A 22,748-nucleotide genomic window follows, 5' to 3' on the forward strand; every position below is an offset into this window, starting at 1 on the left:
TTCTGAAAAAAAAATTCAAATAATCATGGAATTATTTTTAAACGACGTTTCATTTCATTCAACATTATGAGAAAATACATGGATGCCGAATTTTTATAGAACATCAGGAACCTAAAAAAAAAAGGTGTATGGATTCCGGAACCGCCGACAGGCACGGGCCTTGGTGTACGCGAGGGAGGGGATTGAGGTTCTATTCCCTTCTCCCCCCCCCCCTTTAGCCAAGATTATAGTGTTATTTTGCAGGAAAAAAATGTGTTAGTTGTTAGGGTATATAAAAAAAGTTTTTTTTCACGGTTTTATACAGTTCCTCAACACAAATTAGCGCTTATTAGACATGCACTCATCAATTTATCACTTTTTATAGAATAGATGGCAGCACTCAAAGAATTCGCAACGTTAGCCGGTAGGTTTCAATCAACGCAACTCACCTCTATCAGAGAATAAATCGTCGATAGACTGAGATTTGCAGACGTGAAAAAAATGTAATTGAATAAACTTATTAGAAAGAGTTAAATAATATTGAAAAATGGGTATGCATAATTCTGGATATGCTATATATTAATATGCATACATATTCTAGATGCTGCCGGGTTATAGTGAGACTCATCTTGAGTATTAACGGTTAAATTAAATACTGCGATGGAATCCTTTTGATGGGCGTGGTGACAAAAGAGTGGGAATCCTCTTTTTTTTTCAGATGGTTGGTATTCAACGGTATTGAGTAAGTCGATCACAATGCGTGCTGATCGATCGAATATACACGTGCGAGCGAGAAGAGATTGCGTGCTTCTTCAGTCGCGAATAAAAGGAGGATTTATGTACATTTATCAAGTTGAAGTTCCCTTGCGTGAGCACCGACTGATATGTATAGCGAATTGACATCCTTCAGTTGAATATAATGAATCGGATACGATAATGCTGGTGTTATTATTCCGGATGCAACTAGAATCACCGATCTGGGTACTCTTACTGATGAGCGGCTTAGGTTTTCTGAACATTGCTCAGCGGTGGTTCAAAAAATCAAATAAGGGTGCTTGGTTTCATTCTCAAAAGGTCTCTTTGCGTTCTCCTAAAGTGATATTTTCACTTTTCCGGGGCTTAGTTCGTCCTGGATTGGAGTATGCCGTCAGGTTTTGGAGACCATACCTACAGAGACATAGACCAACGCCACACTAGAAATATCTTTAGTGTGGTGTTGCATAGACCCCCCCCCCCCCCATACCAATGAAATAAAGGCCACGGACTCCTTTTACCAACAAAATGAAGGCCACGGATCCCTTTTACCTAGAAAATGAATGCCCTTGCACTAATAGAATGAAGGTCATAGTCGCCTCCCCATACCAATGAAATGAAGGTCATAGTCGCCTCCCCATACCAATGAAATGAAGGCCATGGACCCCTTTCTCCAATATAATGAAAGCCACGGATCAGGGAAGTCTTAAGGGCATCATGGGCCCCCAGGCCAAGTGATTTTTCTGAGGCCTTACCAGGCAAATTCTCGGAAATTTCAACCACATTTAATTTTTGTGAGGGCCCCTTTTTCTCTTGAGGTGTCTGGGTGAGCCCATGCATTAAGACGGCACTGCCACGGATCCCTTCTACCAACATATGAAGGCCACAGATCCCTTCGCCAATAGAATGAAGGCCGTGGATCCCTTTTACCAATAGGATGAAGATCGGAGACCCCCTTATACCAGTGGTTCTCAAACCTTTTCCCGCGGCTCCCCAGAATCCTCAAAGCACCGGACAGGCACCCACCAATATCGGCAGCTCACTGTAACGCGCCCCTGACGAAGGTTGGCGGTGCTCTGCTTTTCAGCTGGTGTTGGCAATGGTCCTAGGAGCCGCGACGCACACATTAAGAACTGCCTTGTACCAATGAAATGAAGGCCACGGAACCCCCCTCCCCCTTTTACCAATAAAATGAAATCTATGTCCCCGTTTTTCAGAATAGTATTCTGATTTAGCCTATACTAAAAAAATGAGTTAACTATTTTCTCATCCAAGCTTACAGAAACCCCCGCCCCCGAAAGCTTCCAAAGGGCTCTATCGACCCCATGGTTAAGAACCCCTGCTGTATATAGTCAGAAAGTAAAATACAAAGGCCACAACAGACAAAATGTCCAACGAATTGGCTGAAAAAAAAAATACCCATAACAGAAATATGGTTGTCGAATATATATCTAAGGCCGGTATTACACTATATAAAAGTTTGATATAAACTCCCTCTTATAAAACTTAAAACAATCCAACCAATAAAGCTCATAGGTTACATTCGAGCAAATGCAACCGATAAGCTTATTGGTGGAATTTTTTATGTTTTATAAAAGGATTTTCATAAAACTTTTATAGTTTAATCCCGGCCTTAGCTCATATCAAAAATACAGCAACCCAATAAGAGCAATAAAAAAATAATAACTATGGCAAAAATATAAATATACTCCCAACAAAAAAATGATTGTCTTATTCTAAGTATGGATAGCTTCTCGATTTATTCCAATATGTTTATCGTATTTCTTTTTAAACGTGTCAACTGTGTTAAAATTCACGACCCCAGGAGGTAAGCTATTGCATTTATTCCCAATCTTATTAAAGAAAAATTCCCTGCGACACCTCAACCTGTAATTGTCATTTATTAATCGATACTGATGTCCCCCCTTGTCGAAGCAGTCGATTGACGGGAGCCTATTAATATCTCATCTCCATTTTATCGACCCCGTTGAAAATTGTTTAACATTTCAATCATATCACCCGACATCTGAGCCCTTCCAAGGTAAACATTTTCAAAAAATCAAGCCTCTGTTCATAGCTTAAGCCCTAGCCTGCTTATATCCCACAAGTGACAGAGCGGGGGCCATGTTTGGTGTTTGCATAGCTTAAGCCCCGTCTGCCATCAAGAGCACGCGTGGCTCTTCTCTGCACCCCCCCCCCCCGCCCCGACCAAGTCTATGTAACACCACACTAAAGATATATACAGTCGGATCCCGTTATAACGAACTCCAAGAGACCGAAGTGAAATCACTTCGTTATAAAGGAATTCTAGGTTTTTGCGTTGTTCGTATGTACACATATCTGGAGGATTAGAAAAAGTGTTCGTTAAAACGAGATTTTCGCTATAACGGTATTCGTTAAAACGGGATTCGACTGTATTTCTAGTGTGGTGTTGGTCTATGACCTTCATTCTATTGGTGTAAGAGCCTTAATTTTCTAGGTAAAGGGGGGGGGGGTCCATGACTTTCCTTTTATTGTTACAAGGGACCTCTTTTAACAATTACGGAACGGAAAAGGTTGAGAACCTCTTATACACAGGATATCTATAATTAGTTATCGAAAAGCGTTAGAAAAAAGAAAATCGTTTCACATCTGTGTGCTTGGTGGTGTCTCTGTTTGAACTTTTCGTAGGATATTTTAATTTCTAAAATAATTCTGTGAGGATGATCGGCCTCGTGCCACAATATACTGCATCACTCCTAGCATCGCCGTCGGCCGGATGGTAATCATTTCCTACATTGATTCATTTTAAAAATTCAATATCTTTGGATGACCCTGGTCTAGAAGAATCTTCAAAGTAATTTATCCCACCATCACATTCTGAGAATTTTTTCTCTTAGTGCCCTGTATATCTTTAAACTAGCCCGTGGGAGTTTATACAGGGTGATTCAGAAAAGATGGGGAAAACTTTAAGAGAGGTGATAATACACACCAATAGAAACAATTGTCATCAAAGAATGCATGGTCTAACGAAACGGCCGCTCTTGAAACGTTAAAACGGCATTTCTGTTGAAATTTATTGGGGGAAAAAGAACAACATGCATGCAAATGAAACCTGGGAAAGAAGAAACAGTATGCAAATCTGCGTCACTGTGCTTTTTCAGTATTACTAAAGTGCTTCATTATCCCGTACATTACAATTGTTAGAACGGTCTCACGCTGGAATAACTTCACAGGGCTGGCGTCCGCGCCTTTTATTCACTGTGACGCCGATTTGCATACCGTTTTTTCTTCTTCTCCAGGTTACATTTGCATGCATGTTCTTTTCGGCGAAAGCCTGCATGCGGTAATTCAAAAATTAATGAAAGATAGTTCCAGAATTAATGAAAAAAACACTAAAATTACAGAAAGAGATAATTTCAGCATTGATGAAGCGATAATTCCAAAATAAATGAAAGTGATAATTCCAAAATAAATGAAAGTGATAATTCCAAAATAAATGAAAGTGATAATTCCAAAATAAATGAAAGTGATAATTCCAAAATAAATGAAAGTGATAATTCCAAAATAAATGAAAGCGATAATTCCCAGTAGTAATGAAAGATAATTCCATAATTAATGGACGGTCACACCAGAACAAATGAAAGAGATAATTTCAGCATTGACAAAAGTGATAATTTCAGCATTGACAAAAGTGATAATTCCAGAATTAATGAACGAAATAATCCCAGCATTAATAAAAGAAATAAATCCAGAATTAATGAAAGAAAATTCCAGAATTGAAGAAAGAAATAATTCCAGTACGTATTAATGAAATGAATAATTTAATCTATTTTTTATCTTTAGATGAGTTCTTTATCTTTAATCTTTAAAACGCAATATTTAGAAACCGAACTGTACATTTCAATGTGGAAATTGCCAGGCACGAACTGTGTTATTCAACGAGTCACGTGATTTCCTTGCATTCGTTCTTGACCCCGCCGCAGCGGGTCGATGCTCCCTCCAATAATATAAGCTGAGTCCAACCCCCGCCGTCGCCGAAGTCGTGATCGGCTGAAGTAGGTTTACTGCGGTTCCCAACTTCGAGGCACAAATGCGAGCCGATCTCCCCGTTAAAAAGTCTCGGGTACAAGGGTATAATTATTCATTCATTACACTTCAAGCACTGTGAGTTGAGGGAAAGCTCATAGTTTAAAAAATTGATTGCAGATGGCAGCACAACACATAACAAGCATTACGCGGAAGCAAAGTTCACGGAAGGTTCACCATACATATACACACATTCCAACATGTACCAATTCATTAGAGGTTCCGCACAAGACTATGGACGAGGTGCATGTCTGGTTTAGTAGTAGTAGTGAAACATTTATAAACTCGATGGTACTATCACCTCTTAAAGTTTTTCCCATCATTTCTGAATCACCCTTATATTATACCTATAAAAGCTATCTGCAGTATCCTGCTCGTTTCTAGGAGTAAGAAAGCATCCTACGCATGTCCGGGATATTTATAAATCCTGTGAATTTTTTCAGGAGTATATAAGTATCACAGGGGGAGATAGACTTGGAAGTCGGGGGGGGGCACGATGATGATGAAGTCATTCCTCTATACATATATACATTAGATATGACTTCACTTTTGATGCTGGGGGGGGCATTGTCCCCCCCCCCTTTCGTATATTCCGCCCATGATAAGTATCCTATGCCTAGCGGTAGGTAAAAATATCATGCATTTTTAGGGATACGCAAGCATTTTTCGCATTTCACTAGGGATGCTAAAGTTTCGTGGGCATCTTTATGGATACACAAGCCTCCCATGTATCTCTAGGGCAAAGTTAACCTTTTTCCAAGCCGCGACCCGAAAATCAACAAAACGGTCAGCTTCGTGACCCATGGGACTGTTAGTTGTTTTTCGAAATTAGTGAAACCAGTGACGCGATAAGTGCATTTATAACAGGACTGTAAGTGGATTTGTACGACCCTTCTCAGAAAACACCCTGCGAATCAAGTTCGGGTCGTGACCCATACCTCAAGATCGCTTCGCTGTTTGTGGATTTGGGCAACCCATCTTGGAACCCCCACCCCACAATCCAAAGGTTAAAAAAACCCTGCTCACAAGCTTCCGAGCAAATGTGATGTTCACGGGAGGGCTTCACCGTGGGTGGAAATGCCAGCAATTCACATAATTACGCTCAAAAATCATAGTACCAGATATTATCATGGAGGTCCCCCGGCCATACCAATACCTCCTAGGTACTACGTATATCTATGAGGTATTTGCCATACAGGTCAGGCCCATGAATTTAAACGGCCCTATTAATTTTTTTCGCATTTCGGGAGGAGAGGTCGAACCCTCAGACGTCCCCCCCCCCTTCCCACGACCTCCTATACAGGAGGTTATGTAGGAGGTCTATGCTATGGTCCGGCCGGCTACTAGTCTGCTACGCCCAGGAAGCCCCATCCCCATGTCAAAGTGTCACCCTGTAGTTTGGAATGAGTGGGGTCGACATTCAATTATCCCGCCGGTCGCAATGTAATTTGCAGATCTTCGATGTGGTTATTTACATATTTTGCTAGAATTTCTCAATTTATTTTATTCATTTACTTCAATTTTTAACAATTATTAATATGCATACGTACCTTGGGAGAGTCATGTCGTCGATGCATTTGCAGGACTCGTTTGATGCTGTGCGAGTTGAGCCCACTCGTCTAGCAGCTGTTGTGGACGATTTGTTTTGATAGGAAAAGAAAAACTATCTATAATGACTGAACGTCCTCTTTCGGACTTTCTAGATCCGGCCACTTGATGGCGCTGATTTACGGGGGGGCTTTTACATTTTTTTTTCTTTTAAGTTCACTCACAAGGAAATATCGACCTGGATCAGGAAAAAGTGAAAGAGATGTTGATCACGGGAATGACCACGGACGCATAAGATTACATTATACAGGCATGTATAGGTTGTAGTAATGGTTTCGAAACATTTTTGCGAGGCGCGCGCCTCTCTGAGGAGGAGTCGAAGTATCTTGAGGAATTCGCGAGAACTTCCGAATTGCCGAAACACGGTAACAAGCATTTTCTCAAGCATTACTTTTTGCCAATTTTTTAAAGACTGCCAAGATAATTTTTTTTTTCTTTTTCAAAAGCATTATTTTCATTTTTTTTCTTCTAAGCACTTTGATGATTCTTTTCCTATGCACTACCCAGATAAATATTTTGTTTTGTTATTTTTTCTTTAAGCACTACCTTGATAACTTTTTAAGCACTAAATTGATCTTTTTTTCAAGCATTATCTTGAATTTTTCAACGGCTACTTAATAATTTTTTTTAGCATTACCTCGATAATTAATTAAATTTCAATTCACTTTGTTTCAATTTCTTACATAAATACAACATGAGACAAAAGAATCAGCCAAGGGGTCTAGAGGCCCATACTGGTTGATACATTGCAAGTTTATAATGAATACTAATGAACACAGTTACTTATTAATGAACAATATCAACAACCTAAAAAGAAATATTTAAAAAAACGTAAAAAAGGGGGATTTAATACTTAAATTTTCCTCCCCCCCCCCTCTTTTTTTGTAGTGGTTAATATGAGAAAAACAATCAAATATCAAAACAACTTCCGCATGATTTGTAGTATTTTTGGCAACAGCAAGGAATGTGCAACTATATGAAGTATACGTTGCATGATTTTCAATTGAGTAAAAAAAAAAAGAATCAATATAATGTTGCAATGCGTAAGATCGAATAGATTCGTAACACAGGTCTGCGATAAAAAAAAAACTCTCTTAAAACTAAGTGGTTTTTTTTATAGTTTTTGGATGCTAATTACTGGTAAAATAATTAAAAAATTCCATCACATCTAGTTTTTGAGATAAAGTGAAAATTAAATTTCAACAGTAATGCATAGACACAGCGTATAAAGCGCATTGAAACAGTGCGTTATAAACAAATATAGTGAATCATATCCAAAGATATTTCAGTGATTTTAGAATGATTTTGGGGTGCTGATTCCAAATCTGGCATTCGTTTTGTTATATTGGCTCTACTTTCTGAGATAGAGAGAAAATCAAATTTCAATGGTAACACATAAGCAGTATACAAATGACATTGAAACTGTGCGCTATGAATAAATACATTGAATCATTGCCAAATATATTTTATTGGTTTTATGGTGATTTTAGGATCTATAATTATAATGACAATGCTACGATATAAATTGTGAAGTATGTATTCATGAATTGATAAAACAATAAGGAAAATTCCAAAATATCTGGATTTGAGTTATTTCCCCCAAAATATGAAATCGTTTTGTTAAAAAAATCTTACGTGATGGAAAAGAAATAGATTTCATTTTTGGAATCAGTATTGAAAACAATACAGGGTGATTCAGAAAAGATGGGGAAAATTTTGAGAGGTGATAGTACACACCACTACAAGTAATTGTCATCAGAGAATGCATGGCCTAACATGAAACGCAAACGCACTAGAGTGTTTCCGCAAACGCTAAAACGGCATTCCTGTTGAAATTTATCGGGAGAAAGAGAACACAATGCATGCAAATGTAACCTGGGGAAGAAGAAGAAACGGTATGTAAATCTGCGTCACAGTGAATAAAAGACGCGGATGCCAGCCCTGTGAAGTTATTCCAGCGTGCAACCGCGTTCTAACAGTCGTAATGTACGAGATAATGGCGCACTTTAGTAGTACTGAAAAAGGAGACACGCATTTCATTTACGGAGCTGCCGTAGCCTCCCTTCACCACTGTTCTTCTTGCATCACCGTTGGCGGTCGCTCTTTTTGAGCAATATTATTGTAAATTATTCATTAAAATTTTTTTTTAACGTATACGTTATTCTTGTTTTCTCATCGTATCCTCGGTTTTACTATGTTGCGCTCTGTAGCATGTTTATATTTCATTTTAGACCATGCATTCTTTGATGAAATTGTTCGTACTACCACCTCTTAAAGTAGTTTTTCACATCTTTTCTGAATCACGCTGTGTAGTGTATAAGAACCAGTGATGAAAACTAAAACAATTTTTGAAAAGTATTTTTTTGTAGACCTATGTAATTTAACTGAGTAAAGAGCATAGGACAGATCAAAAGAAACTCTCGATGTCACTGATTGAAAAAATATATTGTTCACGTGTCTTTCGAATTAGTAATAATAAGGATATTAGGTATTAAAGAGTTGCAAAATTTTGTGATGAGGTAAGTAAAATGCACGCTTCTTCAGAAGAGTTTTGTGAATAAGTGGTAGCGAGTACTTTTTTTTTCAAGCACAACGTTGATAATTTTTAAAAACTATCTTGATAACTTTTTATCAAGCATTATCTCAATAATTTTGTTTCTTTAAGCACTAACTTGATAATTTTTTTAAGAATTAAATTGATCTTTATTTTGCAAGCATTATCTTGAATTTTTGGGGGATACTTAATAATTTCTTAAACATTACTTTGATAAAAAAAAAAATACTAATTCAAAAAGTAGTGCCTTCATAAAGAAAATTTTACCATGTGGTAATTTTTTTCTTGTCTATGCACTACCTATGAAAAAAATTTTCCCAGCACTACATGGACAATTAATTTTTTTTCAAAGCATTCACTACTTTGATTTTTTTTCCAAGCACTACTTTTATGAATTTTTATTTATATAATTATATGAGAGATGGTGTTAAATGTGGAGGGGAGGGAACTCGCCCCCCCCCCCGTACAAGTTTATGCCTACGGTCCTTTCCTACCACGCATTTTCACGCGAAAATACGGGACTTCACTGATTCGTGCCAAAAAGAATAAATTGCCAGTTGAGCGTGAACCATCGATGTACGGGGAAATTAAAGGCCAAATACTGGATTACTGCAAATCACAGTGAATTTTGAGGATGACCATATATTTATCTTCGAAAAAAAATACCGAAATTATTGCACCAAATACGAGAAATAACAAATTCCAACAATGATGTCAAAGATGAACGAAGTTGCCAAAAGCACTGAAAATTCACTGATCTACAAAGGAAAAAAAAATACGTTAACATGACAAATATGTGAGATGAATATTCAGGGGCGTAGCCAGAAATTTCATTCGGGGGGGGGGGGGGACCAAAGTGACAGAACAATGGATTTGGCCATCTTTTTCCCTTTTTTCGGTAATTTTCTCACATTTCGGGGGGGGACCAGACCCCCAAGTCGTCGTCCCCCCTCGCTACGCACTTGTGAATATTTATAGTTTTGTCACAATGCTATTAACGACATAAATATCATGTAACATTTTTGTTGTATATTTGGAAAGCACGGGACATTTTTATAAAAAAGTTGGGATGGCCAGTGCCGTCTTAAGATCACTGAGCTATAAGGAAAGTTTACTTATAGCTCTGTGCTTAAGATGGACCCACTCAGGCTCGGCCCAGGGGGCCTTAAGAAAAAAAAGGCCTCATAAAAATGAGATCTGGTTGAAATTTTCGAGAATTTGTCTGGTAGGGCCTCAGAAAAATCACTTAGTCCAGGGGCCCATGATGCTCTTAAGACGGACCTGGATGGATAAAATTAGAAGACTGTCTCGAGAAAAACAGGTCTTATGGTTACCTAGTTCATGCAACAGAAAAAAAAGAAACAGAGGTCATACCTAGGGTGACCATATTTCCTAGAGAGAAATACGGGAAATTGGGATTTCAAATACGGGAAAATACGGGACATCGCCAATTATCGCCAAAAATGACGCCAAAAAGTCCCCAAATATTGTTGAAATAACGGAAAAATCACAAATGCGAGAAATGCAGCATTACTGCTAATTGCAGTGGATTAAAATGAGTTCCACGAAAAAAACGTTCAAAAAGACAAATGTGGGAGATTAATATTCTCATTTATAGTTGTAATTACCATAATATAATTTATAAGTTGAAAAATAATTTCAATCTTTGACTTAAACAATAAAAATTCAAGTAGGCTTCGTGTAAAATACGGGGAAAACCGGGACACTTTTGCCAAAAAGTCTGGACAGCCAAAAAAAACCAGAAAATACCGGGACTGCCCCGGAAAATACGGGACGTATGGTCACCCTATTCATACCGTATTTATTTTGATGAAATATAGTCATGACGTGTATACACGGCTGCGAAAACTTATCTGCAAACGAAAACATATTTAGCCCAGAAGTCAAACACTTTCAAAAATCTTGTGATTCCTGTACGTATATTTTTTGAGAAAAACGTTGCAAAATTTTAGCAAGTTTCACAATGTCTATGTTTATCAGAATTCGTCGTAGTTGTTATCAGAAATTTCCGTCTGCAATCATTTATCAGAGGTTAACATGCGTAACCATAACAACGTCTCACAATAGCAATTCCCCCCCCCCCCCCAGCATCACGTGTGTAAACAAATCTCTGTCTTTATCGTTTTATATCGCATCTGACCCATTTTTAATCATTTCTCGTTGCTATTTCTATTATTAAGGCTAGAACGGACACCACGATGGCGCCACTCACAGCATCATTTCTCGCTGGATTATCAATTATCGTCGCTTGTTTTATCCCCGCTGATTCCTATGAGAATGATCGCCCTATTATAGGTATGGCAAGTAGATCATTATCATGAGTGATTTTTCATTATCTGAAATTTATTAAGGTTTCTATACAGTTTAAGCAATGAGATATTATCGTGTAACCACCATACGTTACAGGAATTGGGCACCGTGGCGCCCCCCCCCCCCCACCCTCGATGTTGATTTTATGATAAATTATGGTAAATATGGCCAGCCTAGTAACTGTAGTAATGAATTTGAAGTCCATGTCAAATTCTGAACCCTTTGCTGCCATCTATCCAAAACTTTGAGAACTTCATTATTGAATCACTAACAGAGAAATAGGACTCGTGTTGCTGTCTATAATTTAAAGAGCAAACGAAATAATATCGAAAAACTATCAACTACTGATATTTATAAACCATAGATGACAGCAAATTCATGGTGTGAAATAATTTTTAGCGCTGGTCAAAGCCGTCCAAATTTCCACATTTCAATAAATATGGCAGCCCATATGTTGAATTTTCAGCCAGGCTCAGAAGGGATGTTACTAATGATAGTTTAGTTTAGAACCGAGCACGCCCAGGCTCTGTCGCTTTTGCGATATAAGCTCATTGATCGTGAGCGTGCCGGAGAAAACTCAAATCGGCAAGCCGGCCGGGAAAGCACACCCGGTTCGGACCAGCATCCCGGCAAACCCCCCAAGCAGCACAACCACACCCAAACCCCCAATCCCAGGGCACACCACCGCTCGACAAAGTCAGGACAGCACCGCGGGCGCGACCCCCCCCCCCCAGTAGTCCCGAGACCACCACAGCGGCAATAGCCTGTATCTGTACTATCATCAGTAACATTAGGGCTGGGGATCGAGTGGTCATAATGACGGGCTCGCGTCGCGAGGTCTCCGGGTTCGAACCCCACCGTCGCCACAGTGGTGGTAGGCTGAAGTTGGTTTTCTGTGGTTCCCAACTTCAAGGCACGAATGCGAGCCGAAATCTCCCATTTAAGAAGTCTCACGAAGAAAGCAGACCTACAAACAGTACAAATGTTTCAATCATAACACATCACTCAATTCACTTTTGAAATACAGATGGCAGCCCTGAAAAATCAACCACAACACTCAGACTGTTAGGTACACACAGTTACACTTCCGGCACAACTCACTAGGTAATAAATCGCCCATAGATGGTGATAGACTCGAGTTGTGCGCAGTTTGAAAGAAAGAAAAGAATGATGCAGGCTATTATCGATGTAACAAACTTTCCCTAAAAAAACTGCAGTTTGGGAAAAAATATGGCAATGGTTGTCTAGGTAACAGACAAGTGCAAAATAATCTATAAACATCTTTTTATATACATTACTGATGTATATATGGTCGGTCTTGACCAGTTGTAGTTTCTCTAAAACCGAACAGCTTTGACCTGTCCATAGTCTGAAAAAATGTGATGAAGGGTTTATTGCCATCTAGTTTGGAAAGATGATACTAAATGTGAATTTTATCTTCTATTTTTTTCCATAAATATCAGAGTTGGCCACAGCTGTTTTATAATCAGTTTCGGATTATGTTTTCCCAGCCTGTTGATAGATGGCACCAAAGGCCTCAATTAGACATTAAATTAATATTAAAGAACTGAGAGTAAAAATAAATTGGTGAAGGGCTATAAAATTTAGTGACCTAAAATTTTTACAGCATATATTCAAGGGTGGCTGACTGACCAAAAATCTTGAACCTGTCCTTGGTGGGAAGGAGGAGATCTAATATGCTTTTCATTGCGGGAGAAAGATTTTCATAAGCATAAAAGTCTACTTGAGAGTCAGACCAGACCTTAAAACTATTTAGAATATTTTTTAACTCCCTATATACAAGATTTTCGATTCTCCTATAGGCCTAAATTTGTATGCCTATAATTTATTAATTTAGGCCTATTGCTTTTAATTTATTATGTCTTTTTAGCATGGGTGCAGTGATATGGGGAATGGTCCCTCCCAACATGTAGAGATGTATGCGGGTAATGTGTAGGCTATATGTGTATAAGTGCCCTATTATGAAGTGTCATCTCAACCACGGGCAGAGATACGGGTCATCCCGTCCCCCGAGCATCAAAGGCAAAGTCGACTGATCTAATTTATATGTGTATAGGCCTATGTGAATTGGCATCATCATGCCCCCTCCCTCCAGACTTCCATAGGCTTAATGCATGGGCCCACCCTACTACTACTAAACCACACATGTACCTTCCATATTCCTCTGCCGAACTTCTAAGTTCTAACGAATTGGTACATGTTGGAATGTGTGTGTCCGTGTTGTGAACCTAACGTGAAGCTTTTTTTCTGTGTAATGCTTGTTATAGTGTTGCCGTCTACCACATATTTTTCAAACTATGATTGAAGTGTAAAGATTTTTATGCCCGGATTCGAAACCATGGACCTTGACAGTAATCTTCAGTGGAAGACGAGCATCTTACTGCTGCGCCGTTCCGGCATTATGGTCCCACCCTGGCATGGCCTGGGGGGGGGGGTCCTCACAAAAATGAAAGAGAGGTTGAGAAGATGAAAAAAGGCAATTAAGACAAAAAATAATAAATTTTTTTTTGCAGGATTACCAATGAAGCGTCCCAAAGGAAAGGAGAGAGAGAGCTTGAATGTATTTCTTTCGTTTACACAGGGCTGAGATATATTTTATCCTGATCATTATAGGGTTAAGCACTGAAGTGACCTAGTGAGCAAGGCAGGGCTGTCATTTCAACTTTTTTCAGGAGGGGGGGGGGCAAAGCACATGTACTCAGTGTATGTGTGTATATATATATATACAATTTTTAGTGTATTTTCAAAAGCCAGGGGGCCTCCCAAATGACGGGCCTGGAGCAAGGGACAAAAAAAAACTGAGGTTTGAAAGCGTCAAATAACCAAAAGAGGGACTTAGAGGCATATTTATAGGGCGAACTAAAGCAGCAGGTCTACAAATTTGAGGAATGAAAGTGATAAAAAAAATTAGAATGATTATTGCCCGCCTGGTGTACTACTTTCCATACCTCCTCCCAGGGAGCAATATTGTCCACTTTGTGAAATGCTGTCAAAGATGAAGACACACAGCACTCTATGCTTGCAGCATTATGATGCATTAACAAGAGCATGAAACAAGCACAGCTCTGACAACATAAATACATTGGGGCCACACATACACTCAGAACACACATTTCGCATGTGCCAATTCGTTAGAAATTCCATAGAGAAAATGCGTACAAGGTGCATGCATGTTTAAGGACCAACAGTGCGATGTGTGAGCAGAGATAGGCTTTTGAAAGGTCGAGGGGGGAATTATGGCGATGTCAGTATGTATTTATATAAGTCAAACCCTGTTTTAATGCCACCAAATACGTCCAAAAGAATTCTGGCTCTATAACGAGTTTGACATTACATTGAATCATGGTCGGAATAACATCTCAGAAAAGCTCCATTATATAAATTCGCAAGTTTATTATGAAGTACTGAGTGTATCTGAGTGTCTTATTAGTGTTACTTCATGGATAAAATAACATTTTATACACATTTAATTTTAAATTGAGGAAATTCATAAAATTGTAAACACTGTAGAATTACTTACTTATAAATATTTTTTGATATGAAACTTAACAGAAACACACCTACACTTAACTTTGCACAATTATTTTAATTCTGCATAAATTCAGCAACACATTTTGTAAGTGTAAAAACAAAATAAACAAAGGTAAATAATGGCGACAGTGCTTTTAGTCTGTATTGGTTTGATATTCACAAATTTCCCATTTTTCATATATTGAAAGAACTCCTTCCAACATGATTACATGACCATTACATTATACTTCCGACATGACGCTGAAACAGGTTTTTATATTATAACCCCTATATGGAAGATCTTTTCACTGAAAATTTGTGGTAGGGTTGGTGCTATAACACGGTTCTACTGTATATGTGTGTGGCACAACTCACTAACCTCCGAGAGAGAAAGGGATAAATTGTCCAATTGCCCACAACCATAGGGTATAGACTGGACTTGTATCATGACAAGTGTATTTTCTCAAAATATCAGGCATATTATCAGCCAAAACAACTGCATTACACTTAAGCAGATGTAACATTCCCTCCCTCCCTCCCTCCTGCTTTTTAACCCTTGAATGAGTATAATAGATGAAAAATAATTCTCGTAAGAGGTAATTTTGCTTAAACAATACAACTTCTCTATATTTATGCTTAGGTATATTTGCGGAAGAAATAGGAAGAAGCAAATTTGCAAGCTATGGCAATAGTCATATCGTTGCATCTTATGTGAAGTTCTTGGAGGCTGGAGGGGCAAGAGTTGTGCCAATCATGTAAGTTATCGTTTTTAGTACCCGTGAAGTTGTGAAACAATTTTTGATTTTACTTTTCTTAAGAGTGCGCTGGAAGCTTATTTTATTTTTTCATGTGGAAGAGGATTTAAAATTTTTGGGATTACTGTAAATACATTCTAAGCAAAGCGGCTCTTGGTCGTGCGACCAAGTACTGATGCGCGATTTCACAAAAGTAAAATATAAAGTGTGTTTTAACAAGCTTGAAATCCTTCCACAATAAATACTAACACTAGCAGGAGAGTAGCATGCCTTTTTGGGGCCCTGGGCCAAACTTTTCCTTAAGGTGTTCTTGAAACGGTTATGCTCAGAATAGTTGCCCCAGCTTGGTCATGGGCCTGAACACTTGTCATGTAAGCCTCGTGCCCTTTAAACTGGCTGTAATCATGGTAATATTATTATCATGACCATAAATTGTTAAGGTGTATATAATTTAGATTCACATTCAAAATATTGTCATCTTCGTGTATTCTTATAGGATTTATCAACCCGAAGAATATTATGAAGATATCATGAGCAAAATAAACGGGTAAGTTTTCCTGCTAAAATCTCACACGTGTGTCTTCCAACGCAAGTAGATAGACACCAAATAGACTTGCATAACAAATCAAATTTCTCAATGAGAATAATTGAAATTACTATTTTGAGTGTGTTTATGTGTGGTTTGTTGTCTTCAGTCTCTTCTGTAACACAAATATCTCTAGGTTTCTTATTCGATACGTTACAGGGTCCTCTTCACTGGGGGTGGGGACGTTTTGAATACTGATGGGTATGGACGGACGGGGAAGATTATATTCAACATAGCACTCAAGGTATTTTTTTGTTTTATTGCTGTGAATGAACTATAAATCTATGGGTGTGTTTCAAAATACACAATACCATGATTCATTTATTAATGTCTGGCAAATTTTATGTATGTAGGTACCAAACAGGACCCAACATGAACTGTAGGCTACTTTGAATGTTTTTCAGAGTTAGATAAATACCAGAAATAGGGGATAAAACTCTCTAGCAACACAACAATTGTTTCTTGGCATCAACAGCGACTTTTAGAATGAAGTTAGTGGTGTATGGCAAAAATCAGTTTGCTTCTCAGCAGTGTCCCCCCCCCAAAGATCCTTGACAGGCTCGCAAAGATGGGGGGGGAAAATCATTAATTCTCTATCACCATGATAACATAGCAAACTCATTTTCTACAAGAGGCCTTTAATGTGTAAGCCTTAGGCCACACGTAGCCCACTAGAGAGTTCAGAAATCAAGGCCAGTCTTGTATTTGGAAAAGTCTTTGCACAAAGGACAGGCAGATCTTCAACACAACACTTACATAACATGAAAATTCAAGCATCTGCCATCTTCAGTTCAAAATATGGGTGAAAGATGGCAGCACCACGAGAAAATGAAACATCAATAACTCTTCAACAAAAAAAATTGTTAAGGCTGCACATATGCTCAGAACACACACATTTCGATTTGTACCGAAATTCGTTAGAAATTCCCCAGAGAAATATTTACAAGGTCCATGTAAGGTCAAGTAGTAATAGTTTAGAAATAAACTGATTAGCATATGCAGGGCCAGATCTGTAGGGGGGGGGGGGGGCAAAGGACACATTTGCTCCACGTGGAAAAATTTAGCAGGGTAGAAAATTTTAGGTAGGAGGAAAAAAAATTGTTATAAAATCAAATTTTACAGTGGTGCTATGTTTTCTACCCCCACCCCGAAAATCCTAGATACAGACCTGAACATAATCAATATAGCTGTACAACATACAATTATTAAGCATTGGTAGCCCACAGGTGGCATTGAAATTTTATATGTGGCCCACATTGGGTGGAAGGATGAAGGCCACTGACCCACATATAATCATAAGTTTTACATTCTTGAAGAAAAAAAAAGTTGTCGTGACTAATGTCCCAAGCTCTTGTATGTCAAATTGTTTTAGTAATTATTTATGCATATAAATGAATATATATATATTATATGAATGCATTACAGTTTTTAACATTGCTCCGCAGCTAAACAAGAAAGGAGATTATTTCCCATTGTGGGGCACTTGCCTTGGATTTGAGTTGTTTAACTATGTGGTAGCAAAGAAATCATGGATGAAAGCATGCGCAGCTGAAGATTTAGCTTCTCCGATCGATCTCGCACCTAGTGAGTATAGAGATCTCATTATCTTTCATGATGATATTGTTCACATCTGGAATGATTCACTAGATTTTTCAGCTGTAATTCGAGAAAAAAGAAATCACATTTTCAAACATGTTACAAATTTATGTTTCATTTCACAGACATCCAATCAAAGGACCAATGCAGCAGCAACAACATTGCACTAGGGTTCCATGCTTCTCAAGTGTAGGGAGGTGGGGAGGGGAGTGAGCCAATCAATCATAGCAAAATTAACATTCAGGTCATGGATTTTAATCTGCCCCGTCAGCTAATGATATGAACTGCCCATCACAAGGGTGCTCAACCTTTTGGAGAGTGGGGGCCCACTTCATTGGTTTCGAAATGTGTCTTGGGCCACTCAAATATTGAGTGATCTGGAAATGTGTCACTACTGGCCACTCGAGTGATCTGGAAGTACATTGCAGATCTCTTGTGTGATCTAGAAATATGCCATGGGCCATGTAAGTGATCTGAAAATGTGGCACACTAGCCCAGAAGTTCTCACTGTGAAAGGATGCCATGGGTAGAAAAAGTTTGAGAACCCCTGTACTAGCCACTTGAGTGTTGTGTGTCATGGATCACTTACACGCAGTCCAAGTGTCCAATTAATTTCTCTTTTTTCAAAAGTTTAAAGCTAATAAAATGAATTTTCCTGATTTTATGAATACATTTAAACTGACTTCCTCGTGTTCTTAACTGTTTTTTAAAATCATCAACAATGAAAAAAATTATGATAATTGAAATAATTACCAATTAGTTTCCAAAAATTTAAATATTTAGATTGAAAATTGGCGCAATGGCATATGCCCTGGTAGCCACCTGACTGGTTAAGTGTCTGGTAATCTTGCCACAAATGAAAAAAAAAAATCATAATTTTAAAATTGTCTTATTAAAAAGCAACATGGATAATTTTTTTTTACATGGAAGCTACCAGCATTGGAATTTAATATAATTTTAACTTCAGACCCATTGACATCCACAGATAAAGGTCACAATGTGAGATTAACCAAACAATACCCACGTATGCACAATGATTTTATCAATTTTTTGAAATTAGGTTTGAGACCACGAGTCACATTTGGCCTGCAGGCCATGGGTTGAGCATGCATGGCCCAGTACATGCCTTGTCTTCGCTTGGCATCTGATCCAAAAATGGCTTTCAAATTACTATCCACAATATAAGTTGGCCATTTTTTCCATCACCTATGGAAAAAATTGCAGTTCAGGGTTGGAGACCACTTTTCTAACAGATACAAGTTCAGAAAATGTAACTTAGATGTACTTTCTATCCAGTATTTTTTTATAATCACAGTTGGATGTTGCAGTTTTGGAATTATCTATAGAATTTTGTTCCGATTTAGCCATGCAATCCATGCTTTGAATCTCAAAATCGCAAAAGTAATATCCTAACAAGTTTTATCCCTTGTGTGTCTATCGTACCTCATTGCCATTAGATTTTCATTTAATGTTTCCACTTGGTTTTCAGGATTCAAAAATAGTAGGATGCTCCAAAAGCTGGATGAGGACTTGGCAAGAGTGATGGAAACTCGAAATATATCCATAAATTATCATCGATGGTGTTTAACACCACAGGTAAGCATGTATAATCTACATTAACATATACATTATAAATGTATATGTTACTGGCAAAGATCGAAATCAACCAGCTCACAAATTGGCCGATTTCATTGTAAATTGACCCACCCGATGTCCAAATTTTGGGCTTTGGCCAGCCAGTTTATGAAGGGACTGGAGATCCCTGGCCAAAGTCAGACAGAAAAGGCATGATTCGGGTGGGTCATAGTCATTTGATGAATTTTGTCATGATAATTATGTCCATGTTAACAATAATTATGTCCACTATGGCAACCCATCATATCACAGTAATGATGCAGTAATCATTTTTCCCTTCAAAATTTGACAAAAACTATACGTCAATATTATATATAGTTTTCTCTCAAATTCCTTTTTTTTCTCGTCACATGAAGCTAATCCAATATGGCTACTATATATAGCCATATATCAATATATCACATATTAGAGACAAAAAAAAAAAATGATTTGTAACCTACCGGACCGTGTTACATCAGTACATTGAACATTAGCCAGGGATCTCCAGCCAAAGTCCGAATCATTTCTACAAATCAGACTTTGGTCAAAACTCAGTCATTTTGCAAACTGGCCGCACTTTTGACTTTGGCAATAACATATATGCATCATATATTTCATTCCCTATTGGATTTTATTTCCAAGACAAAAGTCAAGTTCAAATGAATTTCTGCATCCTAATTTCTTGTTTCTATAGAATTATTCTCTCGCTGGCCTGGACAAGTTCTATAAAGTTTTAGCCACGAACAGAGATGCTAGAAATCTGCTTTATGTCTCTGCAATCGAAGGTAAGCCAGTCTTCTCTTCTCAAGATAAACATTTTTCATGACTATGCAACGACTTTTCAACTTAAGAACAGGATCAGTTCTGAGCATGGTGAATAAGTTGAAAAAAATCATAGCAATTTGCTTATTTGGATCAGAAACCAAAGGAAGAAAGGCATGTCTGGTTAAAACATTTTCGCCAAATATCGCCAAGGTCAATCTGAAATATGCCAAAAGTGCCAAATATTTTGTTTTATAACTCACAAAGTTGAATGTTCATATAAGAGGGGAGTAGCTGTAATGTCTCTTCACACAAAAAGCCCCCTCCTGCAAATTTTTCATTCATCTAAATCAAACTTCATTGCTTTTACAGCCCATGACTACCCATTCTATGCAGTTGCCTTCCATCCAGAGAAAGTGTTATTCGAGTACTATGTATCAAGAACACACACCAACATACCCCATACTTATGAAGCAGTGAAAGTATCGCAGTACTTTGCAAACTTCTTCGTTAGCGAAGGTGAGTTTTATCGCAGTATTTTTCTCCCCAATAGGTGTATATTGAATTTCACTGTAAGTTTCATTATAAGTTGCAATTGCATATGTGTATGACTTATATATATTTTAACCTTTTGTGGTCCAAAGGTTTTTGGCACTTTGTTGGTACAGTTCATATTTCATAGCGCCTCCCCCCGCAGTGAGGAAAACGTTGGAATTTTGTCTCTTTGTATTTTTTTGTATAGTACGAGTTCTACTGAGAAGCTGAATTAATGGGGGCCTTCCTCAATAATAAGGGGTTTTATAACAATGAAGTACAGTTGTTTCCTGATACAGTCTCTCCCCCCCCCCCACCTATGGCGAATCCATCTCAACATGGGACCGCAAAGGGTTCATAATAAGTTAAATCTCCCCCCATAAAAGTATACAAGGTGACTATCCCCTCTCCTTCCCATTAATAGAAGACATTTTATCCCCTTTTGACATTACAGGATGTGAACTAAACACTGTTTATTTCAAACAAAGTAGGCTGGAGCTATACATTTTTTTCTCAAGGAACAAACTGATTTTTATCTTGTAGCTCCATCTATAGCAATAACTTTATTACCTTTCAAAGGAATAGACAAGTCCCCTACAATCATTGCAAGTTGAAGGTAATTATTATGCGATACCATAAAAACATTGCAATTTTCATACACTGACGTTATATTCATTTTTTTTTTTTTTTTTTTTTGCAGCAAGGAAAAGCAACCACACTTTCCAAAATAAAACAGAGGAGATTGAAGCGCTAATTTACAATTACAATCCCGTCTACACTGGCAAGTACCATTCCTCGGAGACACAAAACTATTATTTCAATGTCACGAAAAAGTCATTCCCATCGGCAGGAAAAATTCCAGCAACATGTGAAACAGAGAGAGAGTATAATATCTAGTTATTGTGAATATTTTGTAAATGAGTTGTATAAATGTAACAAGGATATTGAAAGCTGAATATTGTACTCTCAAAGCAAGTTATGAGTATTGCATGTGTGAGAAATCATTAACAATTGTACAGTTTAGAATTCACGTGAATTAGTATGTAATTCTATATATATACATATGCTCGTATAGCCTACACATTTTATATACATTGGTATCGAAATTAAACTTTCCCATCTCAGAGGTCTCTGGAAGATGTACTAACGACATCTGGACAACACACACTCCAAAAATGTACTCGTCATTTTTCAAATGAAGTACAGTAAAAAATCTTCAAATAGGTAGCGCGGCTGCTTCATAAATAATTTTTTGAATGTTCAATGTATGTTCCTCTTTGGTTTCCGACAATGTTTTCCATTTGCAAAACATGTTTTCATGTAGAAAGTGTATATTCCTAAAGCAGACTGAAAATGCAGTGTTTTCAGATGTGACAGTGTTATGTGTTGTTCTCTGTGAAACTGAAAATAACAAGCATTGTTAAAAACCAAGATAAACACATTGAACGGTAGAAAATAATTTGTGAGGCAGTGACACCATCTATCAGAGCAGTTCTGTGACATTTTTGTATTTAATAAACGGTGAGCACATTGCCATGCTCAAAATTTTACGCTATTCCAGAGCCCTCTCACAGTGGAAAGTTTGTGATAACCCAGTATATATATTCTAATTTATAATAAATTCGTTCACATCACAGTATGTATGGGGCAGGAGCGGATTGTGTAGATTTGTTCCATATTTCACAGAAGACCAATTTCTCTTCATATTATACAGTTCTCTGGGGAGGCGATCATCTCCCCACTCTAAACTGCTATGGGGTAATTATAAAATATGTTCCCTCTACTTGAGGTCTTTGGAAAGTGTCTACCAGTGATCAGATTTTTCTGCAAGTTGGTAATCATGCTACTAAAACCATGCATGGAACAGTGAGCTTAATATGTTGCCTTTCTGTATCAAGGACAAGTTGGTGACATAACAGTACAAAAATCAACAGTCACCTGAAGAATAGCATAAGAAATGTTAGTCATACAATGTAATATCCTGACTTTAAGATTAGGCAACATATGCATATTTCCCTTAGAATTTTAAGTAAATCTGCAAAGCCAGATTTTTCATCTGGTCACATCGAGGTCACCA

The 22,748-nt window shown here is 37.8% G+C and overlaps 2 protein-coding genes across 2 annotated transcripts in view; one reads left to right on the forward strand and one right to left on the reverse strand.

The window, feature by feature from the left end:
* Positions 1–6,460, reverse strand: part of LOC149078358 (tumor protein p53-inducible protein 11-like) — a 34,015-nt gene extending 27,555 nt beyond the window's left edge. The window contains exon 1 of the mRNA XM_089242012.1: positions 6,351–6,460. The gene's annotated coding sequence lies outside the window, so the exon portion shown is untranslated. The remainder of the gene's footprint in view (positions 1–6,350) is intronic.
* Positions 6,461–6,662: 202 nt separating this feature from the next.
* On the forward strand, positions 6,663–21,642 carry LOC149078359 (gamma-glutamyl hydrolase-like). Its single transcript, XM_089242010.1, has 10 exons — positions 6,663–6,773; positions 11,164–11,278; positions 15,465–15,579; positions 16,076–16,126; positions 16,325–16,409; positions 17,611–17,749; positions 19,251–19,357; positions 20,070–20,160; positions 20,510–20,656; positions 21,372–21,642. The coding sequence occupies exons 1-10, from the start codon at positions 6,678–6,680 to the stop codon at positions 21,566–21,568; spliced, it is 1,143 nt and encodes a 380-aa protein (XP_089098136.1). The 5' UTR covers positions 6,663–6,677; the 3' UTR covers positions 21,569–21,642.
* Positions 21,643–22,748: the final 1,106 nt, after the last annotated feature.

The sequence above is a fragment of the Pholcus phalangioides genome, unplaced genomic scaffold (genome assembly GCF_987345545.1).
Source record: "Pholcus phalangioides strain wild (caught in Gottingen) unplaced genomic scaffold, Ppha-v1.0 ptg000014l_1, whole genome shotgun sequence".
Taxonomy (NCBI): domain Eukaryota; kingdom Metazoa; phylum Arthropoda; class Arachnida; order Araneae; family Pholcidae; genus Pholcus; species Pholcus phalangioides.